Source organism: Watersipora subatra, chromosome 8 (genome assembly GCF_963576615.1).
Source record: "Watersipora subatra chromosome 8, tzWatSuba1.1, whole genome shotgun sequence".
Classification (NCBI taxonomy): domain Eukaryota; kingdom Metazoa; phylum Bryozoa; class Gymnolaemata; order Cheilostomatida; family Watersiporidae; genus Watersipora; species Watersipora subatra.
In genome coordinates, this window is record NC_088715.1 from 37,029,492 (window position 1) to 37,052,057 (window position 22,566).

The 22,566-nt window shown below is 37.5% G+C and overlaps 1 protein-coding gene across 1 annotated transcript in view; it reads right to left on the reverse strand.

Moving 5' to 3' along the window:
• LOC137402018 (E3 ubiquitin-protein ligase SH3RF3-like) overlaps positions 1 to 22,566 on the reverse strand; it is an 81,419-nt gene that overhangs the window by 13,620 nt on the left and 45,233 nt on the right. The window contains exons 5-7 of the mRNA XM_068088487.1: positions 15,337 to 15,451; positions 2,802 to 2,972; positions 263 to 402 (exon numbers count right to left, since the gene is read on the reverse strand). Coding sequence (XP_067944588.1) covers positions 263 to 402; positions 2,802 to 2,972; positions 15,337 to 15,451 — 426 coding nt within the window. The remainder of the gene's footprint in view (positions 1 to 262; positions 403 to 2,801; positions 2,973 to 15,336; positions 15,452 to 22,566) is intronic.

The following is a 22,566-nucleotide window of genomic DNA, read 5'->3' on the forward strand; positions in this document are numbered from 1 at the left end:
GGTGGAATCCTAAGTGCAATTGTCTACAAAGGAATGACAACTCCTAAAAAGACTATCTTCAAAGCACGGAAATACACTGATTTACTATTTATTTATACATATTCCTCCTACAAAAACTGGCAGGTCTAGGCAGTAGCGCACATGTCTAATATCTGCTAAATGATTGGCTGTTGCACAGGACACCAGCCATTCATTGCTCCTACTCCGCTGACCTTCACTAGAAGGAAACACTGTAAAAGTGATGAAGAGTGTTTAACTTTACCTCTGCAAAGAGTTGTCAAGCAGAGCCTTGGCTGCTTCCGTTAGCTGCACATAGTTTAAGGGGAAGATTCCAATCACACCAGCAAGTCTGCCCTCTGCCCAGTTGAGGTCAACTCGGCGTATCAGTTGAATGGCCTCATCCTAATCAACACCAAACCAACAATTACCAATCGTTAGCAGATCAACATTTCACAAACAGTAAGCAGTTATTAGCTGCTGCCAGTAGGCAGTAGATTACACAAATTAGAGATAACCAACCCATAAATCAGCAAACAGACGTGATACACAGAAACAAATCAGAAAGCGGGTGTCATCCACAGAGACAAATCAGAAAGCAAGTGTGATATACAGAGACAAATCAGAAAGCAGGTGTGATACACAGAGACAAATAAAAAAAACAGGTGTGATACACAGAGACAAATCAGAAAGCAGGTGTCCTCCACAGAGACAAATCAGAAAGCAAGTGTGATATACAGAGACAAATCAGAAAGCAGGTGTGATACACAGAGACAAATAAAAAAACAGGTGTGATACACAGAGACAAATCAGAAAGCAGGTGTCCTCCACAGAGACAAATAAAAAAACAGGTGTGATACACAGAGACAAATCAGAAAGCAGGTGTCCTCAACAGAGACAAATAAAAAAACAGGTGTGATACACAGAGACAAATCAGATATTTGAGCAGTGAATCGAACAAATATGACACAATTACCGTAAAACCTGTATTTGAACCCACCTTCATGTGAAGGCCACTTTTATTTGAAGGTCACCTCTATTTGCACGCCACTATAGGAGTAGAGTTGAAAAATAGCGCAACTCTTTATTTGATGTTCACCTTTACTTAAAAGCCTCCTATATTTGAGCGAAACTTTTACATTAATCACGCTAATTAGTAATCAAAGGTACCTAACTAGGCATATTGTACTAAAAAGCCAGTGCGAATTCGATGGACTTTTGAGTTTTGTTCCTAGTGCCTGGAGATTGAGGCCTTGCCATGCAATTAACACACTTCTACCGTGTAGGTGTGGGTTAAACTTCCTCAGAGCACCACAAGAATGTAGTGCTGCAGAAATTGTTCGAGCCACTTGGCAGGAAGTATCGGTCACATGATCATATTAAGACTAGATGATTAGACGAAGGTGAAACGAAACTGTAAAGTAGCTAGCATCTATTATTATTTGATAAGTCTTTCCGGTAGAACCCGAAGTGTTTGTCATAAACATTTTATACTGAGCCTTTTATTGGCCTTTCAATTCATGTGATAACATCACGTGTCAAAACAATAACCACATCGAGTTGAGTACGTCATCGAAATAAAGAGATTCCAAGCTACGGTGTTTTCGTGATGGCTGCGATTAACTGTTCGTTTTTGAGCTTTTAAGAGCTTGTAATCACATTTCCACATATTTTGTACATACAACACAGCAGAGTAAGACATGGTGAATCTTTTGATACCAAATAACTGTAATGTGAGTTTTGTTGAAAGTCATTAGTTCTCCATGTACATATTATTTCTATGATAAGCACCTCAGACTCCAAGAACCATACTATATTTTCCCGATGATATTATGCACCAGTTCTTTATTTTCAATGCGATGTTAAGGGTGACGACTGAGACTAATTAATTTCAAGCATTGCTGATCTCGCGAAAGTGCGATTGACATTCAGTCCTAGGGCCACGCAACCGCAGGTCACGGATGGCCGGTAATTTAATCGATGTGATTTCATTACCTTTATCAACGACAGTACATTTATTGAAGCATAATTAATTAACCCAGAACATGTGTTTGTATTGGATCGCGGGCATTGTTGATTATCTAGAATCTTAGTTTATTATTAGCGCTCTCCGGGTTTAACAGCACCGAATGTCACAGAAAAACGCAGCCTCAATGGCAGCGAAAGGGATCGACGACCTAAGGCTAAATGGGAATTATGACGCCACATTTTGAGTACCTGAACCTAGTGTTTTTTTGCAGGACGTATTTTTGACACCCCGTTTTTCATAGTTCTATTATTCTTTGTGTATTGAATATAGGCTCATTCGAAAGTCAAGAATCTGATGTATTGAAATAAATAATAAAAAAATTATGTAATTAATGTGCTTTAAATGAAATTTAACTTCCCAAAATCCTGAGCAGCTAGTTGAAAAATTGAACGCCACCCTTTTATTGAATGCCACCTCTAATTAAACGCCATTCTAAAAGAAGGGTTGAAAAATAGAACGCCATGGCGTTCAAATAAAGGTTTTGCAGTATGTAGATCCATCTTTTTTATCGCAGTCAGGTATGAAAACTGATAAGTTGGTAGAGACAAAACTGTGTTAAAACTAAGCGAAGTTTGGCAGTGTTTTTATCACAGAGTGCAGGTCACTCACATTCACACTAGCTCATTTTCAGGCAAATCTGATGGCAGGCTAGATGGGAACGAAGCAGTCTTTTCTCATAATGTACAAAAGAATGTGCCTGTAGCTGATATGCTCTTGAGTGTTCTATGTAATTATGGGTACAATGACTGCATAGTGTAGCTCATCAAATAATCACCTTTTTAAATTTAAGACAGTCCTCCTTTTCTTCCTCCTTCATTTCAAAGTCATAAAGCGCCCTGACCATGACCTTAGATGGAAAGGAACTATGTGGACTGGATGATTCCGGAGAAGCATTCAGGGCTGGTGAAGGAGATTTTCCTTGCGTTATTGGAAAAGGGCAGATAACCTGTAATTGCACATTTTTGCATTAGTACTTTTGTGGTGGTTGAGTGTATCCAACATAACGAAAGGAAAATTTTAATGAATGCTGCAGCAAATCTGAAACTGTCCTAAAATAAAATAATTACACGAACAACAAATAACCTCAAATTAGTGAAAAGTGACCTGAATACTAATGATGAAACTGAACAAGTGTAAAGCAAGGCCGCTAGATGAGGAGTTACAATGAGCATACAACTCCGTCTTTTCTCATTAATCAACCAGTAATGATAACATTATAATATTTTTATGTATCTTTTTTAGCAAAGAGCGATAAGTGATAATAACCATCAACTAAAAATGAGTCAATGTGGGCATAGAGTGCAAGATTATAACTGTCTGCCTTATTCAGGGCATATTCAATGATTAGCTGATGCTTGAACCAATCACACGATGGTCACAAGTAGAGATGCCCCGATTCTAATTTCACCAGCCGATTCAGATACCGATTCGATATACCGATTCTTAATGAAAAATGATCCGATCCAGATACCGATTCAGATTCTTTTGTGTTGCATAGATAGTTGTTCATTTTATTATGCAAGTATAAATATAATGCAAAGAAAATATAAATATTAATGTATTTATTTGTTTGTATTTATGAAAAAAGATATACATGTATATATATTCACATACTGACATACCGTGCATCTAATAACAAAACAGTCCATGTTTCTTGAAATATGTTATTAATAATGGTAATTACTGTTAGTGGTACAGCTTTCTCTGTGATAATGAAGTCTTTCTTCTACTGCTGAACGAACTGCTGCGCCTGTACAAGTCTAAAGCAAATAAATGCGTCTTTTAATTACCGTTAGTGATTCAATTATCTCAGTGAGACGTCTTTATCTTCTATCACTATCGATGTAGCCAGTCGTACTGAAGGACTCGCGCGCTATAGATGATGGAGGGCAGGCTAAACAACGATGAGCCACTGAGGTTATTTTATGCGATACAAACGATACATCATATCGTCAGGATCAAGAGAGAAATAGATAACTTTATGCATCAACCGCTCAAATTACTTTTACTTTCGCAATGCTAGTAAATCACTATGTTTCCATGGTGCGCAGTACTGCGAAGCAGCCCCCTCCGAAGTCGAGGGGATTGTATGTTTCCATGCTGCGCAGTGGTTTTCAGCAAATACCGCAAATTAGCCAGAGAAGAGAAATTGTATAAATCGAATCGCCTGATGGAGAAATAGAATCGATCACGGATACCGAACGTCATAAACAGTCTTTTTTATTACTCTGTCGTCATTATACTTTTATTTACAATACACATTCACAAGGTTTTACAAACCTTAACACACTTTTTACATAGTAATATATTTTTAATAAGTATTTTTAAGTAATATATTATTTAAACGTTAATTTAGGACTTGCCACCTATTTTTCGAAGTGTTGGCATCGATAACAAAGTCCAGGAAAGTAATCACCTCATCATCCTCGTGAATGCAGACTATAATTAAATTTATGTGAAAGAAGATCGGAAGAATAGAAAAACAACAAGATAAGCGGGATAACTTTTGAACTAGTTTATGGCCCTCGGTGAATCTGCCTCCACAGCAAGAGACTATGCGCAGCCACTGCGGAACTGCCATTTCCTTGCTGCGAATTTGCACTGGCTTTGCACTGATCAGTGCGTAGTGATTTCAATGCGAAGACGCCGTTTCCATGATTCGGAGAGAGCGCAACTCCGAAGCACTGCGCATCATGGAAACATAGTGAATAGAAACATTACACCGCATTCTTGTTGCTCGTTATGGCTCTCTTGTTTGTGATTGGCTGCAATAAATCATATTGCTGTAATTGGGAAATACCGCACTTGGTGATTACGTCCTGACTAAAGCCAAAATATTGCTCAGCTGTGTGGATGTTTATTAGGCTATAGACATGAAATAGATTGTATGACAGGCTTGGAATTCATTAGATAAAGGCAAGGAACTTGCAGCTGATGATTTTTTATTAAAGTAGCAGGCTAAAGTACAGGTTTCTGCTAAATAGTTGATATGTAAAAAGTATCTGAAGTGTCTGATTTTCTAAGAAAAGATCGGCCGATACCGATTCAGATACTTAATACCCATATCGGCACTGATACCGATTCCGATATTGAAATCGGGGCAACTCTAGTCACAAGCTTACCGATGGTCATTAGCTTACCGATGGTCATTAGCTTACCGATGGTCATTAGCTTACCGATGGTCATTAGCTTACCGATGGTCATTAGCTTACCGATGGTCATTAGCTTACCGATGGTCATTAGCTTACCGATGGTCATTAGCTTACCGATGGTCATTAGCTTACCGATGGTCACTAGCTTACCGATGGTCACTAGCTTACCGATGGTCATTAGCTTACCGATGGTCATTAGCTTACCGATGGTCATTAGCTTACCGATGGTCATTAGCTTACCGATGGTCATTAGCTTACCGATGGTCATTAGCTTACCGATGGTCACTAGCTTACCGATGGTCATTAGCTTACCGATGGTCATTAGCTTACCGATGGTCGATGGTCATTAGCTTACCGATGGTCATTAGCTTACCGATGGTCATTAGCTTACCGATGGTCATTAGCTTACCGATGGTCATTAGCTTACCGATGGTCATTAGCTTACCGATGGTCACTAGCTTACCGATGGTCATTAGCTTACCGATGGTCACTAGCTTACCGATTACCTATTACTCATAGCTTAAAGAGTATGCTGGCTGTCGAAGGCTGTTAAACAAATCTGTCAATGAAAACACCTTATGTTCATATAGTTTTTATCGCAGAAGTCAAGAGGAAGCCTATCAGCTAGATAACTGACAGTTCAGTAACGTGACAGATCAATAGCACATTTCTTTACAAACAAAACAAGGAGGGATTGATTACATATATGGCCGATTTCCTGATTACATATATGGCCGATTTCCTGATTACATATATGGCCGATGTCCTGATTACATATATGGCCGATTTCCTGATTACATATATGGCCGATGTCCTGATTACATATACATGTATGGCCAATGTCTTGATTATATATATGGCCGATGTCCTGATTACATATATGGCCGATGTCCTGATTACATATATGGCCGATATCCTGATTACATATATGGCCAATGTCTTGATTACATATATGGCCGATGTCCTGATTACATATATGGCCGATGTCCTGATTACATATATGGCCGATGTCCTGATTACATATATGGCTGATGTCCTGATTACATATACATGTATGGCCGATGTCCTGATTACATATATGGCCGATGTCCTGATTATATATATGGCCGATGTCCTGATAGCTGAATTGAAGAGGGAAAAAATAGCAGCACCATAAAACTCTTGCTTAAATTAGGCAAGTCAAATGTGGAGTTGCCTGCTCAAGGCAAGCAATGTTAGAATATCTCAAGAGATGACAAACATCCATTAAACTTCTCACTTGCATGGATAATATAAAATTAGACAAGCTTCTTTAAAAGCATAACATATTATGGAACCTAGTTTTACGACTCTGGATGCCATTGCTACCATCATTATTTTTCTTAGCTAGCGATGAAATGATGAAAAGTTGAGACTGATATGGGGTCAACAATTGGGACAAAATATTGCACTCTTAATGTGAATCTGTACCAAGGTATAGAATCTGTACCATAGTATAGAATCTGTACCAAGGTATAGAATCTGTACCAAGGTATAGAATACAAACAGACAATTAGTTCAGTGAAACTGGTAGACTATTAATCAAACATAGCATTAGATACTTGAGTTATACCTCAATATTTACATCTTAAAATGAGCTCATGAAAATGTTTACCCGTTTAACAACATTTCCAAATTACAAATGTCTTTTGGTAGAAAATTAGCATAGACTTACCAAAGAAGTTTATATATACTGTATATATATATATATACAATAATACTTCAACTTACGAGTGCTCCAACGTACGAGGAACTTGAGATACGAGCCAGCTTTTAAGCAAGTTTTAGCACTAACATACGAGCCATATTTGAGATACGAGCACGTGAGTCAGTTGCCAAGTATGCCGGAGGTGTTTTATGACAACAGCATCAGTCTGTATTTTTCAATTACACAGGTTATACTTTTGTACCGTGTTTTTTGTGCACGCTTTTCAGTGCAGAATTATGTGAATTAAAAGTACTGTGCGTAGACCGAAAGTTTGCCAGTAAAATGAAAAATAATGCAAAGAAAAAGCAAATGATAACAATTGATATTAAACGGAAAATTATTGAAAAATATGCAAAATGTGTATGCATGATTGAGCTAGCTTAGCAATATGACAGAAATACATCTACTATTATCAAACAGAAGGATTATATTCAGGGCATTTAGCTCGCAAAAGTACTAACCGTAGTTTCTAAACGGCGCAGCAATCTTCACCACCGCTGATGGAGAGACAATTGGCCGGTGACAGCGTAACTGAAACGACGCTATTTGAAAAGGCCGATGCTATCTATCAAAACTATAAAAAAGACATTCGGACAAGCTGGCTAGTGGTCGTGCATTAAACCTTTGTGACGACACCTGTGTTCGTCCTAATCGCGACATGTTGAAAGGGCGACAAAGGCAAACGTCCTTAGATAGGTTCATCTTAAAACGGCCGGCTAGTCGTGAAAGCGAAACAAAGGAAAAATTAGCTAACTAGCGAGAAACTTCAAACTATGAACGCAGAAGAAATTTTAATTACGTCAAGTTAAAAATAAAAGTTTGCTTTTAGATTTGCTTCTAAGTTTGTCTTTTAAGACGTTGATAAAATCCAAATTTATCAAAGTCCACTGTTGTAATGAAGGATAACTTATATATTTTTCTCTGGCAAATGCTAGCGTTAGCTGCTATTGTATGTATTTAATTTTACATTTTAATTTAACACATTTCCTTGCATTATTTTTTATTTGTTGCTTTTTGAAAGCAAGTGGTAAGTTAGGACAATAACCAACATGTTCTTTCTGTTACAATATCTTGTTTTGAGTGTTTTATTTGCATTTTACAGAGTATGGAAACCAATAATTATATATTTAATTGTTCTATATATAAATAAATTGCACCAACATGCGAGTAAATTGACATACAAGCTCAGTCTCGGAACGCATTAAGCTCGTAAGTTGAAGTATGACTGTATATATATATATATTTATACAATGTATATATGTATATATATATATATAATGTATATACATGTATATGTACAGTATATGAAAGGCCATTCATATTTTGGTTTGTTTGTTTCATATCTTGGCTCATTTAAGTCCTGCGGGTACGACATACGGCATACAACATACGGCTTGTCTCACTCAGTCTCATTTACATGTACTTGTGAGAGTTGGTAAAGACAAGTGTTTGGTTTACATGTGTTGTATAATTTGGAGTTATCATATCACATACAGAGAACTACAACTTTAGTATCTAGCAATCCAAGTTCCGTGGTTTTTGTTTAATGACAGTCTTTCAGTTCGGGCCGATTTAATTACTACTTTAGATAAGTACGTCTAGGGTAAGTACGTCTAGGGTAAGTACGTCTAGGGTAAGTACGTCTAGGGTAAGTACGTCTAGGGTAAGTACGTCTAGGGTAAGTACATCTAAGGTAAGTACATCTAGGGTAAGTACGTCTAGGGTGAGTACATCTAGGCTAAGTACATATAAGGTAAATACAGTAGGGTAAGTAGCGTCTTTGAAACATTTATTCTAAGCAAAACCAAACCAAGACAACATGCACCTCCTTTCAAAGCTCTTCTCTCACATCCGCAGTCTTCGCCTAGACAGCCAATGCTGAAGTAAACAAACTAACTGTTTGCAGTTTTTATTCGCTCTGTTCTTTCTTCTTTGCATGTGCTCTTTTTTTATTTATTATTATCATTTATTTAGTAATTTAGTTTTAACAATGATTTATTACAAGTTATAACCATTACATATGGAATGGAATAAATAAAAATCATAAAGCGCGTTTCTATTTAAAAAATTGTCTACTTACAAAACGGCTTCCGAAATGAATTACGCCACGTTAGAGGTTGCGCTGTATAAGTGAACCTGTTAATTAAAAAGGTAATGACGTGTTCAATAAGAGTTGTTTCTGACCAGCTAATGTCTTCTTATCTGTTCACATAAAATAAAACCAACAACATGTTCATGTACTGTAGCATGTATATGAGATCCTAAACTAACAAACTGAACACAGGTAAGAACTGGTTAGTTTATACAGAGGACCTTTGCCATGTGATTTTAATTTGTTGCAGTGTTGGCATCGTAAGGCGAATATGTCGTATAGAGTGGTATAGAAACACTTGATAAATATCTAATGCACTCTTTGGTAAAAAGTATCAAAATTTTATATACGTACTGTACATATTAAAAATTAGTAACAAATAGTAGGTTAACCTTAGTAACTATAGTTACTTACAGTAACTTTAGTTTGTTATGATCTGCAATAAAATGTAACATTACAATGTACTACGTGCAGTACGTACCGTAGAGAGTTCTTACCTTCGAGTCAGACGTATAACATAAATGTTGAATTCAACTTAAATGAATTTAGCTTACTAAACACATTTAAGTTTTAGTGTGAATTTTAAAGCTAAGTGCTAGTATGTATTTTAAAGCTAAGTGCTAGTATGTATTTTAAAGCTAAGTGCTAGTATGTATTTTAAAGCTAAGTGCTAGTATGTATTTTAAAGCTAAGTGCTAGTATGTATTTTAAAGCTAAGTGCTAGTATGTATTTTAAAGCTAAGTGCTAGTATGTATTTTAAAGCTAAGTGCTAGTATGCATTTTAAAGCTAAGTGCTAGTATGTATTTTAAAGCTAAGTGCTAGTCTGTATTTTAAAGCTAAGTGCTAGTATGTATTTTAAAGCTAAGTGCTAGTATGTATTTTAAAGCTAAGTGCTAGTATGTATTTTAAAGCTAAGTGCTAGTATGTATTTTAAAGCTAAGTGCTAGTATGTATTTTAAAGCTAAGTGCTAGTATGTATTTTAAAGCTAAGTGCTAGTATGTATTTTAAAGCTAAGTGCTAGTATGTATTTTTAACTATTTTACTGAACTTCAACTTTTCATCGGCTACAATTTTATCAACTATCTGTTTCCAGTTTCATTTTCACTATAGCTACTAACTACTAACGGATAACAGTAGCTACTAACTACTAACGGATAACAGTAGCTACTAACTACTAACGGATAACAGTAGCTACTAACTACTAACGGATAACAGTAGCTACTAACTACTAACGGATAACAGTAGCTACTAACTACTAGCGGATAACGCGGAACTGAGAGAGATAGGGCATCAGATCACTTTCATGCGCTGTTTGAGAGATTTCGCCGAATAGCATATCGGCATATTTATTATTCCGACGTATGCAACTGCCAAATTATAATTTCCAGAAAATCTTTTGTTCGTATCATATGGAGAAAAATCATCGTGTTCTACATCGCAAGGCGAAGAAATCATATAAGAGGGTAATCGTAACCTAAGGGCGTCATGTACTCAAAATTGTAAACCATGTTCAACTTGAAAAAGTTACTAGCAGATAACAAATTATTAGTGACAGACAGCTGACTGCAGGAAAACAAAGCAAGTACCCAGTGATGAGGATACCCTAGGACACTTATGTATTCACGTCATCTAACTTTCGCGTTTTCGCGGAGTCATCCACTCGCAAAAATCTCATGAGCGAAACCAAACTATCATAACGAACGAGCGAAAACGCAAAATTAAATAGCTTTGGTGTCATTGATATTCACAATAAAATCCTCATATTAGAAATGCAAGCATTTTTCGTGTGTGGTTGGCTCATTGGGCAATTTCTGCTAAACTCATTATAGCTAATACACTGACTGAGCAGTATGGCAAAGCAAATTAAACCATAACTGTCACGAACAGCTTTTATCGTATTTACTAGGTAAATCAGACATGCTGATTCTGATTTCGTACTCAAAATAAAGATTAGTCCACTAACCTTCAAAGTCATTTAGGCTTTTTTAAAGCGTTTCAATATCCGTTTTGAAAACAACACAATCGGCATTACAAGCTCCGCCCATAAATATGTGACGAAACCTAGCTTTTTCAGGAACGGAAGTTAAGAATGTTTAGTCCGATTTAGAATAATAGGGATGGGTGTCTTAAAACCCATTATTATCCCTTATTAAAACCCCTTTTTATGAAAGGTATATAAACTATTTAAAATTGCTCTTAGCTTGTTACGTGATGTTTAAATGAGCTGAACGCCAAGAAAAATGAGCTCAAAAAGCCCGGTTTTATCACAAGCTAGCGTTGTTATTGCGCTTTTTTAAATATGCAATGCTAAATAGCTTATCTACCTTTCAGAACAGACTGATATTATTTTTAAGGCTGAATTTAGATATTAATGGGTTTTAAAACACCCACCTCTATTATTCTAAATCGGTCTAAACATCCCTACGTAACTTCTGTTCCTAAAAAGCTAGGTTACGTCACGTATTTATGGGCGGAGCTTGTTATGCCGATCGTGTTGTTTTCGAGACCGATATTAAAACGCTGTAAAAAAGCCTTCATTACTCTGAAAGTTAGTGGCTAATCTTTATTCTGAGTACAAAATCGGAATCAGCGAGTCTGATTTACCTAGTAAATACGACAAAAGTTGTTCGTGACTGTTATGGTTTAAGATAACAGGTTTTTTGGAAAAGCCAAGACAAATGAAGAAGATGATGATATTAGTTTAGTCACTGAATTTGTAACTGATGAGGATGAAAGTCTGGTAGGGAAAATCATAAAATTGATTAATAATGATTGTAGTGATGAATTTTATTACCAACCAAAAACAATAACAACCCGGAGCCATGGCCACCGCGTGCTATAAATACTTGAGATCTCATATTGGTACCGCCTCAATCACGGCGAGAGGGACCTTGACGTCATTGATAGTCCGAGAAACAAATGGCAGCAAGCGATCAAATTGCATTATCGATCTCGCCTACACATTTCTACCTGCGGTTCACAAATACAAACTAGTCCCAAATAGAAATTTTTTTTTACGAGTGAACTGGACCTGAGGAATCTAACTATGTTTGTTCCACTGCATTTATTTTCACATCACTATATTTTCGCACTCATCAGAGCTGCGAAATTAAGTTGCAGTGAAATTTTACTCCATATGCTACTCACGAAACTAAATACTAGCGAAATATAAGTGTCCTAGGGTAATTCAAACGTTCGCTAAAAGACAGTTTATAAATAGCAAAAGAACAGGCTGCAAGACATATCTAATAATGCCTTCATTTATACAGACAGCAAAAGCCACTGGCCTATGGCTCAACCCATCAGGGTTAGGACATTTTTGCAACTTTCCCAGCAATTGTGTAGTACATTTTATTATTCATTGACAAAATAACCAAAAATCTTTAGGACTTTTATGGTATTGACATTGTTGTCCAAAGATTTTTCTATAAAATTAGCCTAAAATCACGAAGCAATTTTAAACTTTTGTTTGGGAATTTCCAACTTGAAAACGAACATTTTATCTTTTTGACGTTCGAACTAATTAGTGTTATTATGGCATTCATAAGTACCTCCCGAGTTAGAAAACAAAGAATTACTTGTGTTGATGCCATTATAGCCAATTCAGATTTTCGTGATCACACAAATAATTAAAGTAGCAGCACTTACTCTGATGGTGGTTAAAGTAATAGTTTTGTAAGAATAAGGAACACTGTAGAGGATCTTTTAATCTCGTAGCAATCGTAGCTTTACATGACTTTTGCAGTGCGCAAAGTGTAGATACATTGAATTTTTTTGCATAGCACTATTTGTTAACATGTTGGCAAAATAAAATATGTAACCAAAAATTTTCTAGATAGATGGTGAAGTTGAAAAACACTGTATACATATCATGAACCAAAATTGGCAGCTTTTCAATTTAGCCTTAAATCCTGCAGACTTCATTAGCCCTAAATCAACAGTTTTATACAGTAGTACCTCTTCTAACGAAAGGCACCTGAATACAAAAGTTACAAGCTATGAAATATCTTTTAGTAAAAATATTGCTCCGAATAACAATAGATACCTCTATATATGTATTTATCTACATAGATGTTTATATCAAAACACGCTGCTGACTGTTTAAGTAGATGGGTATTGAGTGTAAGTAGATGGGTAGTGAGTGTAAGTAGATGGGTAGTGAGCGTAAGTAGATGGGCAGTGAGCGTAAGTAGATGGGCAGTGAGTGTAAGTAGATGGGTAGTGAGTGTAAGTAGATGGGCAGTGAGTGTAAGTAGATGGGCAGTGAGTGTAAGTAGATGGGCAGTGAGTGTAAGTAGACGGGCAGTGAGTGTAAGTAGATGGGCAGTGAGTGTAAGTAGACGGGTAGTGAGCGTAAGTAGATGGACAGTGAGTGTAAGTAGATGGGCAGTGAGTGTAAGTAGATGGGCAGTGAGTGTAAGTAGATGGGTAGTGAGTGTAAGTAGATGGGCAGTGAGTGTAAGTAGATGGGTAGTGAGTGTAAGTAGATGGGTAGTGAGTGTAAGTAGATGGGCAGTGAGTGTAAGTAGATGGGCAGTGAGTGTAAGTAGATGGGCAGTGAGTGTAAGTAGATGGGTAGTGGATGTAAGTAGATGGGTAGTGAGTGTAAGTAGATGGGTAGTGAGTGTAAGTAGATGGGCAGTGAGTGTAAGTAGATGGGCAGTGAGTGTAAGTAGATGGGCAGTGAGTGTAAGTAGATGGGTAGTGGATGTAAGTAGATGGGTAGTGAGTGTAAGTAGATGGGTAGTGAGTGTAAGTAGATGGGTAGTGCGTGTAATTAGATGGGCAGTGAGTGTAAGTAGATGGGTAGTGAGTGTAAGTAGATGGGCAATGTGTGCAGGCAGATGGGCAGTGAGTGTAAGTAGATGGGTTGTAGGTATTCTATTCTCCTTATGTGATGATGAATAGGAATTCTATGGGAGTTGTATACCCCTTGGGTAGTAAAATTATAAATTTGAGGTTGTTCGAAGCAGCAATTCTTTTAATCAGTAAAACAAGCTGCTACTCGCTAAGACCATCAGATCACAGTCTAATATCAGATGGACTCATAGCTAGAGGGTTAAGGAATGTTCAGTATATCTATGTATAGACTGATCATATTACATTTGTGAAGTTGTCTACTCATTTTATGAGTAAAGGTCCATAACAACACTTAGCCTGTCATACGTTAAAAATTCAATTGCCTAACCCTTTCGCTGCCAACCATGTACGAATTTAGCTATCGGCCTAGTGCCAGCCATTTTACCAAAAATTGCCGATATTGTTTCATGATATGTATACAACATTTTTTCAATTTCAAACTCTATCTAGAACATTTTTCGTAACATATTTTGCCAACATTTTAACCAACACTGCTATGCAAAAAATTCAATGTATCTATACTTGGTGCGATGATAAAGCTATGTGAAGCGATCGCTACGAAGCTAAGATGATCCTCCACAATATTCCTTACTCTTACAAAACTATCACTTTCACCACTATCAGAGTCAATGCTGCTATTTCAATTATTTGTATATTCACGAAAATCTAAATCTGAATTGGCTATAACGGTCATCAATATAAGTAATTACTTGTTTTCTGAATCGCGCGCGGTACTTAATAAACTCACACAAAACTTGTTCGTTTTTAGGTTAGTAGTTCTCAAACAAAAGTTCAAAATTGCTTCGTTATTTTAGGCTTTTTTATAAAGATATCTTCGGGCAACGTTGTCAATATCTTGAATGTTCTAAAGACTGTGGGTTATGTTATCAACGAACAATAAAATGAAGTTACTACGCAATTGCTGGGAAAGTCGCAATTATGCGTCTGTGGCACTCGACCCTAAAAAACGCATAAATGCGTCTTTGGCAGTGAAAGGGTTAAAACCCACTCTATGACATCTCAAGCAGTGCTTTGATGAACATCAAAATAGCGACTATAGAAGCCATGACAGAACTAGGTTAAGGTTAGTAACTTTTCTCTTTATTTGTTAGTTTTATTGTTTAGAAACGCATTTTATTATCTATTTATTTATTATTTTAGTATTATTGGAAGTATCTCTCAAGTACCCACAATTCTCAGTCATATTTATTACATTGCCATGCCATGGTTTAATTGTAGCACAATAGGGTCAACCATTAAGCCATCTTTCTTCCATAAGCAATGTTTTCTTCACATGATCAATCTATCAAATTGTATTGATTCAATTCCTATCAATATTTGTTGGTACTTGATTAGTCCATGGCTATATTTTTACCAATCTTCTAATGTATAGATTTTTTGTTGAGCAAATTTGAGCCATTGATGGTGGCTCATGATGCCGGTGAGCCTGTGATGGTCAGCAGTCTCTAACTCTTACCTTGACATACGTTGCAGGCAGATAGCCACTTCTCCCATTCAACTCTCCTACAAACCAGTTCTCATCCAGACGCTTCTTCAGGTAAATGAGGTCACCCCTTTTGAACTTCAGGTCTCTACACAAACATATGCAAAGAGCGCATTGAGAGTATGCGAAGAGCACATTGAGAGTATGCGAAGAGCTCATTGAGAGTATGTGAAGAGCTCATTGAGATTATGTGAAGAGCTCATTGAGAGTATGCAAAGAGCTCATTGAGAGTATGCAAAGAGCTCATTGAGAGTATGCAAAGAGCACATTGAGAGTATGCAAAAAGAGCTCATTGAGAGTATGGAAAGAGCTCATTGAGAGCATGCAAAGAGCTCATTGAGAGTATGCGAAGAGTAAGTAACCTGTATTGGTTTGTACTGAAAAAATATTTAACAAAATGGAGATAATACTTTGGTGGACGCCGGGCCATGACACTGCATTTCTTATTTATTGTATGTCTTGTCCTTTTTATTATATTGTTGTTTTAATCGTTATGCTATCACTTATGGTTGTTGTTTTATTTTTTGTATGTGTTGTCCGTTTATTATATCGTTGTTTCACTCGTTATGCTATTGTTATATCTGATATACTGTCATAACACTATCACTTATCGTCACTTATAATGTTGTCATATCAAAGCGCTAGCGGTCCTATTTATTCACCTTGTTAGCCTGTGTTCTTATCGTTAGCCGTTAGCCGGAACGGTTGATATTATTGTATATAAATTAGTGCGCTCATTTAGTTGAGCAGAGCAGATAGCCGTACGCTCCTCGGCTGGTGAAATTTCCTTTGCTAATTAAAGGCTGCATGAAATTACACGCACTCTCTTCTCTTTATTTAGTAGTAAAGATCGTGCCAAGTAAAGACCGGCAAATCTCTTTACAATACGTATGCAAAGTTCAAACAAATAACTCGAAAGTTATTCGAGTTACGAACGACGGTACATACGTTCGTATGTACCGTTGTTCGTAACTCGAATGTTCGTAAGTAGGGAACCATCTGTATCTATGACATGAATGGCACGGATTTGGAGTTGTGCGCACGTTGAGTTACAGTGTGGTAAGTTGGAGTTGTGCGCACATTGAGTTACAGTGTGATAAGTTGGAGTTGTGCGCACATTGAGTTACAGTGTAGTAAGTTGGAGTTGTGCGCACGTTGAGTTATAGTGTGGTAAGTGTTTTAATGGACATTCGCGTGATGCAGATTAATGCAGGAGCTTTGTTAAAGAAGATAAGGATTTCTCCGCCACATCTGAATTGTTCAAATTAGAATGACTAAAGGGTAGAAAATGTTTGAAAAAGAATAGCTAGCGCATTACTCTTGTGTGCATCATTCGCAAATGCAGTTTCCATCTTTCATAAGCATAAAACATTCAATAAAAACTTGTGAGTAACAAAATTTCCTTGACTTGCGGATTTTTGACGTTTCCATCTTGTGGATTAACCGCGTCATGGAAACATGGAAATGAGTGTGTCCAATGTCCATGTGTGCACAACTCCGACTCCGCATCATCTGTGTCATGGAAACATAGCTGAAAAGAGGTGCTGTGTCACTCTTTCCTATTCACACCCCAGCTAGCTGCAACCCAGCAGTTTCTAATGAGTCTTTTCTACTTTAAAAATACCGAGAGAAGTACTGCAAGAACAGTGTTATGTACTGGTACATAACACTGTAACTGAAACACTGGACCGCTGTACCTAGTGCAGTCAGCTTTATAAACAGATGTTGAACCTATCAGAGCTACACTTCTACTTGTTTAGACACAGTTCAAAAATATTCATAGCAAGCGTGACAACTTGGGGCATGATCAGATATACGGGTCAAGGAACTAGCAAAAAGTTCAAACATTTTGTCAACTGATCTGTCATAGCAAAAGCCTGTCAATGGTTAAAACGTGTGCCTATCTAAATGGAGGAGTACATGGGAGAACAACTCCAGAGTTGCACGCAAACACCAGATTAGGGCAGTTGGCCACTGGCATATATAAGAATTTCAGCATTACAAAATGAATTCTAAACAGCTAATAAAACCTTTTGCACAGTTAGACCCTTCAGCGCCAACCATTTTTGCGGAGGTGGGCTCTAGCAATTACGAAATAAGCACGAACAATCAAACTGGAAGGAGAGAAAGGCAAAATCAAACCATTCTACATATTGGCATGAGGCCATATACTCTATTGTTAACACAAAAAGGTTCTTGAAAGGACAGTGGCAGCGTGAAAGGGCTGAATCAGGGATCAGCCCTGGCTCATGTGTAAATAAGACCAGCTTTGATTTCATCTCATGCAATTACTAGTCCATTGAAAAGGGCCGATGGCACGCTAACAGGTAATTCAATGAAAGTTTGGCAAGCCTCCAAAATGATCAGGCTTTCTTTTACTCCTAGTAATAGACCCTAAATTGACACGAAAGGCCAAAATGTCGAGGCTGAAGCTGATTAGAGATGAAATATGAGGTGCCAGCCTCGCTACAGACATTCTATACAGCACTATTGGTAGAGTCAGGCATAGAAGTACTGTTGGTAGAGTCAGGCATAGAAGTACTGTTGGTAGAGTCAGGCATAGAAGTACTGTTGGTAGAGTCAGGCATAGACGCACTGTTGGTAGAGTCAGGCATAGAAGTACTGTTGGTAGAGTCAGGCATAGAAGTACTGTTGGTAGAGTCAGGCATAGAAGTACTGTTGGTAGAGTCAGGCATAGAAGCACTGTTGGTAGAGTCAGGCATAGAAGTACTGTTGGTAGAGTCAGGCATAGAAGTACTGTTGGTAGAGTCAGGCATAGACGCACTGTTGGTAGAGTCAGGCATAGAAGTACTGTTGGTAGAGTCAGGCATAGAAGTAATGTTGGTATAGTCAGGCATAGAAGTACTGTTGGTAGAGTCAGGCATAGAAGTACTGTTGGTAGAGTCAGGCATAGAAGTAATGTTGGTAGAGTCAGGCATAGAAGTACTGTTGGTAGAGTCAGGCATAGAAGCACTGTTGGTAGAGTCAGGCATAGAAGCACTGTTGGTAGAGTCAGGCATAGAAGTAATGTTGGTAGAGTCAGGCATAGAAGCACTGTTGGTAGAGTCAGGCATAGAAGCACTGTTGGTAGAGTCAGGCATAGAAGTACTGTTGGTAGAGTCAGGCATAGAAGTACTGTTGGTAGAGTCAGGCATAGAAGTAATGTTGGTAGAGTCAGGCATAGAAATACTATTTTGTCCTTGGCACTTGTATAAATCAACTTTTGTTATGAAAATTGCAATACAAATTGTAATTTTTTTTCTATTTGCTATTAATAATTTTAATTTTAAAACATTGGTTTATTCATTGATTAGCTCTTTGAAAACTCTTCCTTTAGCAGTTATAAGCAAGTCAGGGTGAGACGGACAAAAAGGCTATGTCTCAATTCTCTTGTCCCCGGCATAGATAAAAACCATTTACTAACTGTTACTTTACCTCTGGAGTGTTTTATACCATGAGTTTGTTTTATTGAGATATGTAATTACCAAAAGTGTTTTGTACCAAGTCTTTCTGGACTCTGAAATGAAGTTAATAAAATACAACATGTTAATGTAAGTATATTTGTTCCCAATATATGAAGCTCAGACATGAAGCAAATACTAATTTCAGACTGTCATGCAAGTGCCAAGTATTACTGGTACTTTGCCAACAAACATTATGCTTTTTAGCTAAAGCTTTATACAAGCTAATATTATATAGTACTGTCTCATTATAGCTATTAATAATGCTTGTAGCTTTTTACAAAGCTTTTCTATGACCAAACATATAAATACTTGGGTTTTCTGTTATCAAATCAGTTGTCTCTGGAGTGTGCAATAAACCATTTCTCTAATTTAATACTCTATTTAATTGCTTCTGTGCAGAAACATAACACAGACGTTGAAGTTTGACTGACCTAGGAAATGGAATGACCACGAGAATAACAGTTACTTGATAAACAATCGGGCTAGCCGACCCACCTAATGCCATTTACTAAATTCAGGTTGGTGTATGAAGAATTTTTTTTTTCCATCTGAACCCATATTAGGAGAAAGTAGACAAATCTATTGTAAAACAAAGCTGTATTTCGTCGATATTTGCGGACGGCATAAAGCCATACCATAGAGTTACTCTATGGGGGAGATAACTCTATGAGCCATACTCAAAAATTTGACAACCGTCTAGCTACTTGGTCGTCTAGGCACAAATTTTCCTATTGAGTTGATCAGCTCTAATCAGAGAACTGCAATTTCGAGTACTTCTGAATACACACATCCATCCCCATGTCTGCCACATCCATCCCCATGCCTGCCACATTCATCCCCATGCCTGCCACATTCATCCCCATGCCTGCCACATCCATCCCCATGCCTGCCACATCCATCCCCATGCCTGCCACATCCATCCCCATGCCTGCCACATCCATCCCCATGCCTGCCACATCCATCCCCATGCCTGCCACATCCATCCCCATGCCTGCCACATCCATCCCCATGCCTGCCACATCCATCCCCATGCCTGCCACATCCATCCCATGCCTGCCACATCCATCCCCATGCCTGCCACATCCATCCCCATGCCTGCCACATCCATCCCCATGCCTGCTACATCCATCCCCATGCCTGCCACATCCATCCCCATGCCTGCCACATCCATCCCCATGCCTGCCGCAGGGTTAAAGATGTGGTTGCATCAAAAAATTCGATTTAATGAAATTAAGACCCATAAAAGGCTAAAACATCAGCTACAATTTGATGCCATTTTTGTCTTTGTAGACCAACACTGTCCAGAGATATATGCGTTTGAATAAGGCCCTCTTTTAAAAAGCTCACGTTCCAGCAGGTGCTTCTTTCGTGACGTCACAAGCAATATATCTGAAAAGAAACCACGAGCGATAAATATCAGGTCGCTTCCTTAGCCAATCATCAGCGCGAAATTTTTATATAGGCCGTAATAAATGTTATCACTCGTAAAACGTGTTGTCTGTGATCGCAAATTTAGGGATTTTACTCTATTATTAAATCGCATGGACATCGATATTTACTAAATTAATTAACATCGTTACTTTAACTAATTACTCGATCGACACGTTTTATTGGCGAACAATATACATGTAATTGTAAAATTGCTGTAAAGTTACTGCGAAGGTGACTCCGAGTTTTCTTGGCATCAGGTAGTTAAAGTTCTACGGAGGAAGATCGGAGAATGGAGGTAAATTTATCTTTCACTTTGAGTCTCCTATAGAGTTTCCTGTTGAGTTTACATTCAGATTATATTTCCCTGTCTGAGGCTAAAATGTAATTTCCTGCGCGTGCGAGATACGTATGTACATTGAGTTCTTGACGGCTTCTTTTTAATCTTTAGCATCTAGCTATACAATGGCTTAGATTGATGAATATACTAAAGGTAATATTTTAGTACTCATTAATACATGTACTAATTAATAAAATTATAACTTTTTGCTATCACTAATCATCGTTTTATATTTTTTTATCGGTTCACCGAGCTATATTTGCTTCAAATTTTCTGCGGCAGCTTTATCTAGTAAATTAGATTTATGATTTGACATTAGATGTTCACTTTTCACTTGTAAAAAGTGAAGAAAATCGATTGATCAATGCAAATCTTTAATTTCCAGAACCAAAGCTTCGAATCGTTGGCTTGGCGTACTTGTGCCTTTGTTAAACGTTTATTCGTTTTTAAAATTAGACTCGCAATCTATTTAACTCTCAATTTGAAAGCTTTCAATAGATACGCTTTAGAATGACATATCTATGAATGACATATATTTATTGCGTTTGTTTTACTGATTACAGAATGTTTATGTCGTCCCACCAGCCGAAGCAGCTTTGTCAGTGTGGAAACTGCCATAAAGGGGAAAGAGAGACTTGAATGTGTGCTGCATAAACCATGATGTTTAGTTTGAGTTTGTTGCAGTAGATGAATTTGTCTTATTGTATCAGCTAAAACTATGTGAGTGGCCACGACTTGATGAATATCTTTAATAAAAGCTTTATGCCGAGATGAAAATATTTTTGCTTGTAAAAATTATATAATAAAATAATATTGTTGAAGATAATGCAAAACATGATTTGCAGAATATTGTAGTGAATTGGATATGGTATATGGATGTCCGCAGAACTGGAGAATGTGAGTTCAAATTCAGTTTGCAGCAGACTTCTCATCCTTAAAACTCTACCCCTATGTATATTCTTTTCAAAGACGCGGCTTGCTTACTTACGGTAGTAAGAAACTAGTAGTCGTCGGTGTAGGCAATGATATACAGCCCTGCCCCAAGGATAGGCGACAGACATAAGATGGGCGGGACTTATGGGAGGCTGTATATCGTTAGTATGGGTAGCCGCGGAACTGTGCTGATACAAAGACCTTAATTTACATAGTTAGCTTGACAGAATTACCGTAGACCGGTAGAATTGGTAGGCGGTACCCAAATGTTTACACAACATTTGGAGAAAGTGAGTAAAACAAATTTTCAATTTTCGTTATTTGATGCCTTTGAAACATTTATAATAATGCATCTGTAGCTGGATTTAAAATTTTATTCTAGCCAACATGAGCAAATACAAAATAAGATATATGCTAATAGAGCCGCGTAGGACTAAACTTTGATTGCAAATAGCCGATGTGAATACGAGAAATAGAGACAGGTTGTATAACGCGTGACATCATTTTGGGCAAGTCTGGGCACATTTTTGTGGCCTGAGCGTTTTTACCGCGATCAGATTTTTTTGAATTTAATCTTCAAATATCTTGGCAATGAGATCGCGTAACACAACAAACAACATATCAACTGATAGAGAAAAAAAATGCTTTCTTTTAAGATCAACTCAAATTTGACGCAACCACATCTTTAACACTCGTAAGGGGCACTTATGAACGTGTGCAGATTTATTCAATACACTGTCCTTGACACATGTTAAATCATGTTAACTTAGGTTTAGGCGTAGGCATGCGAGTGGTATGGGGATGCTAATTTAATAGACCTTCTGCTCAAGGAGTTAAATGAAGAGATTTCCATAATAGATTCGAGAATGCGCCCAGTGTCCATTGCCCAGTGTCCATCGATTAGTAAAATTGAAGCTTTGCTACAAGCTTAATTCTGACGATTGAGCAACTGCAAAAAGGCGACATTTTAATTTCTGCATAAGTCGCCTGATTCTTGAATATTGCTTATCAACTTCACTCGGCTCTATCAATAAAATT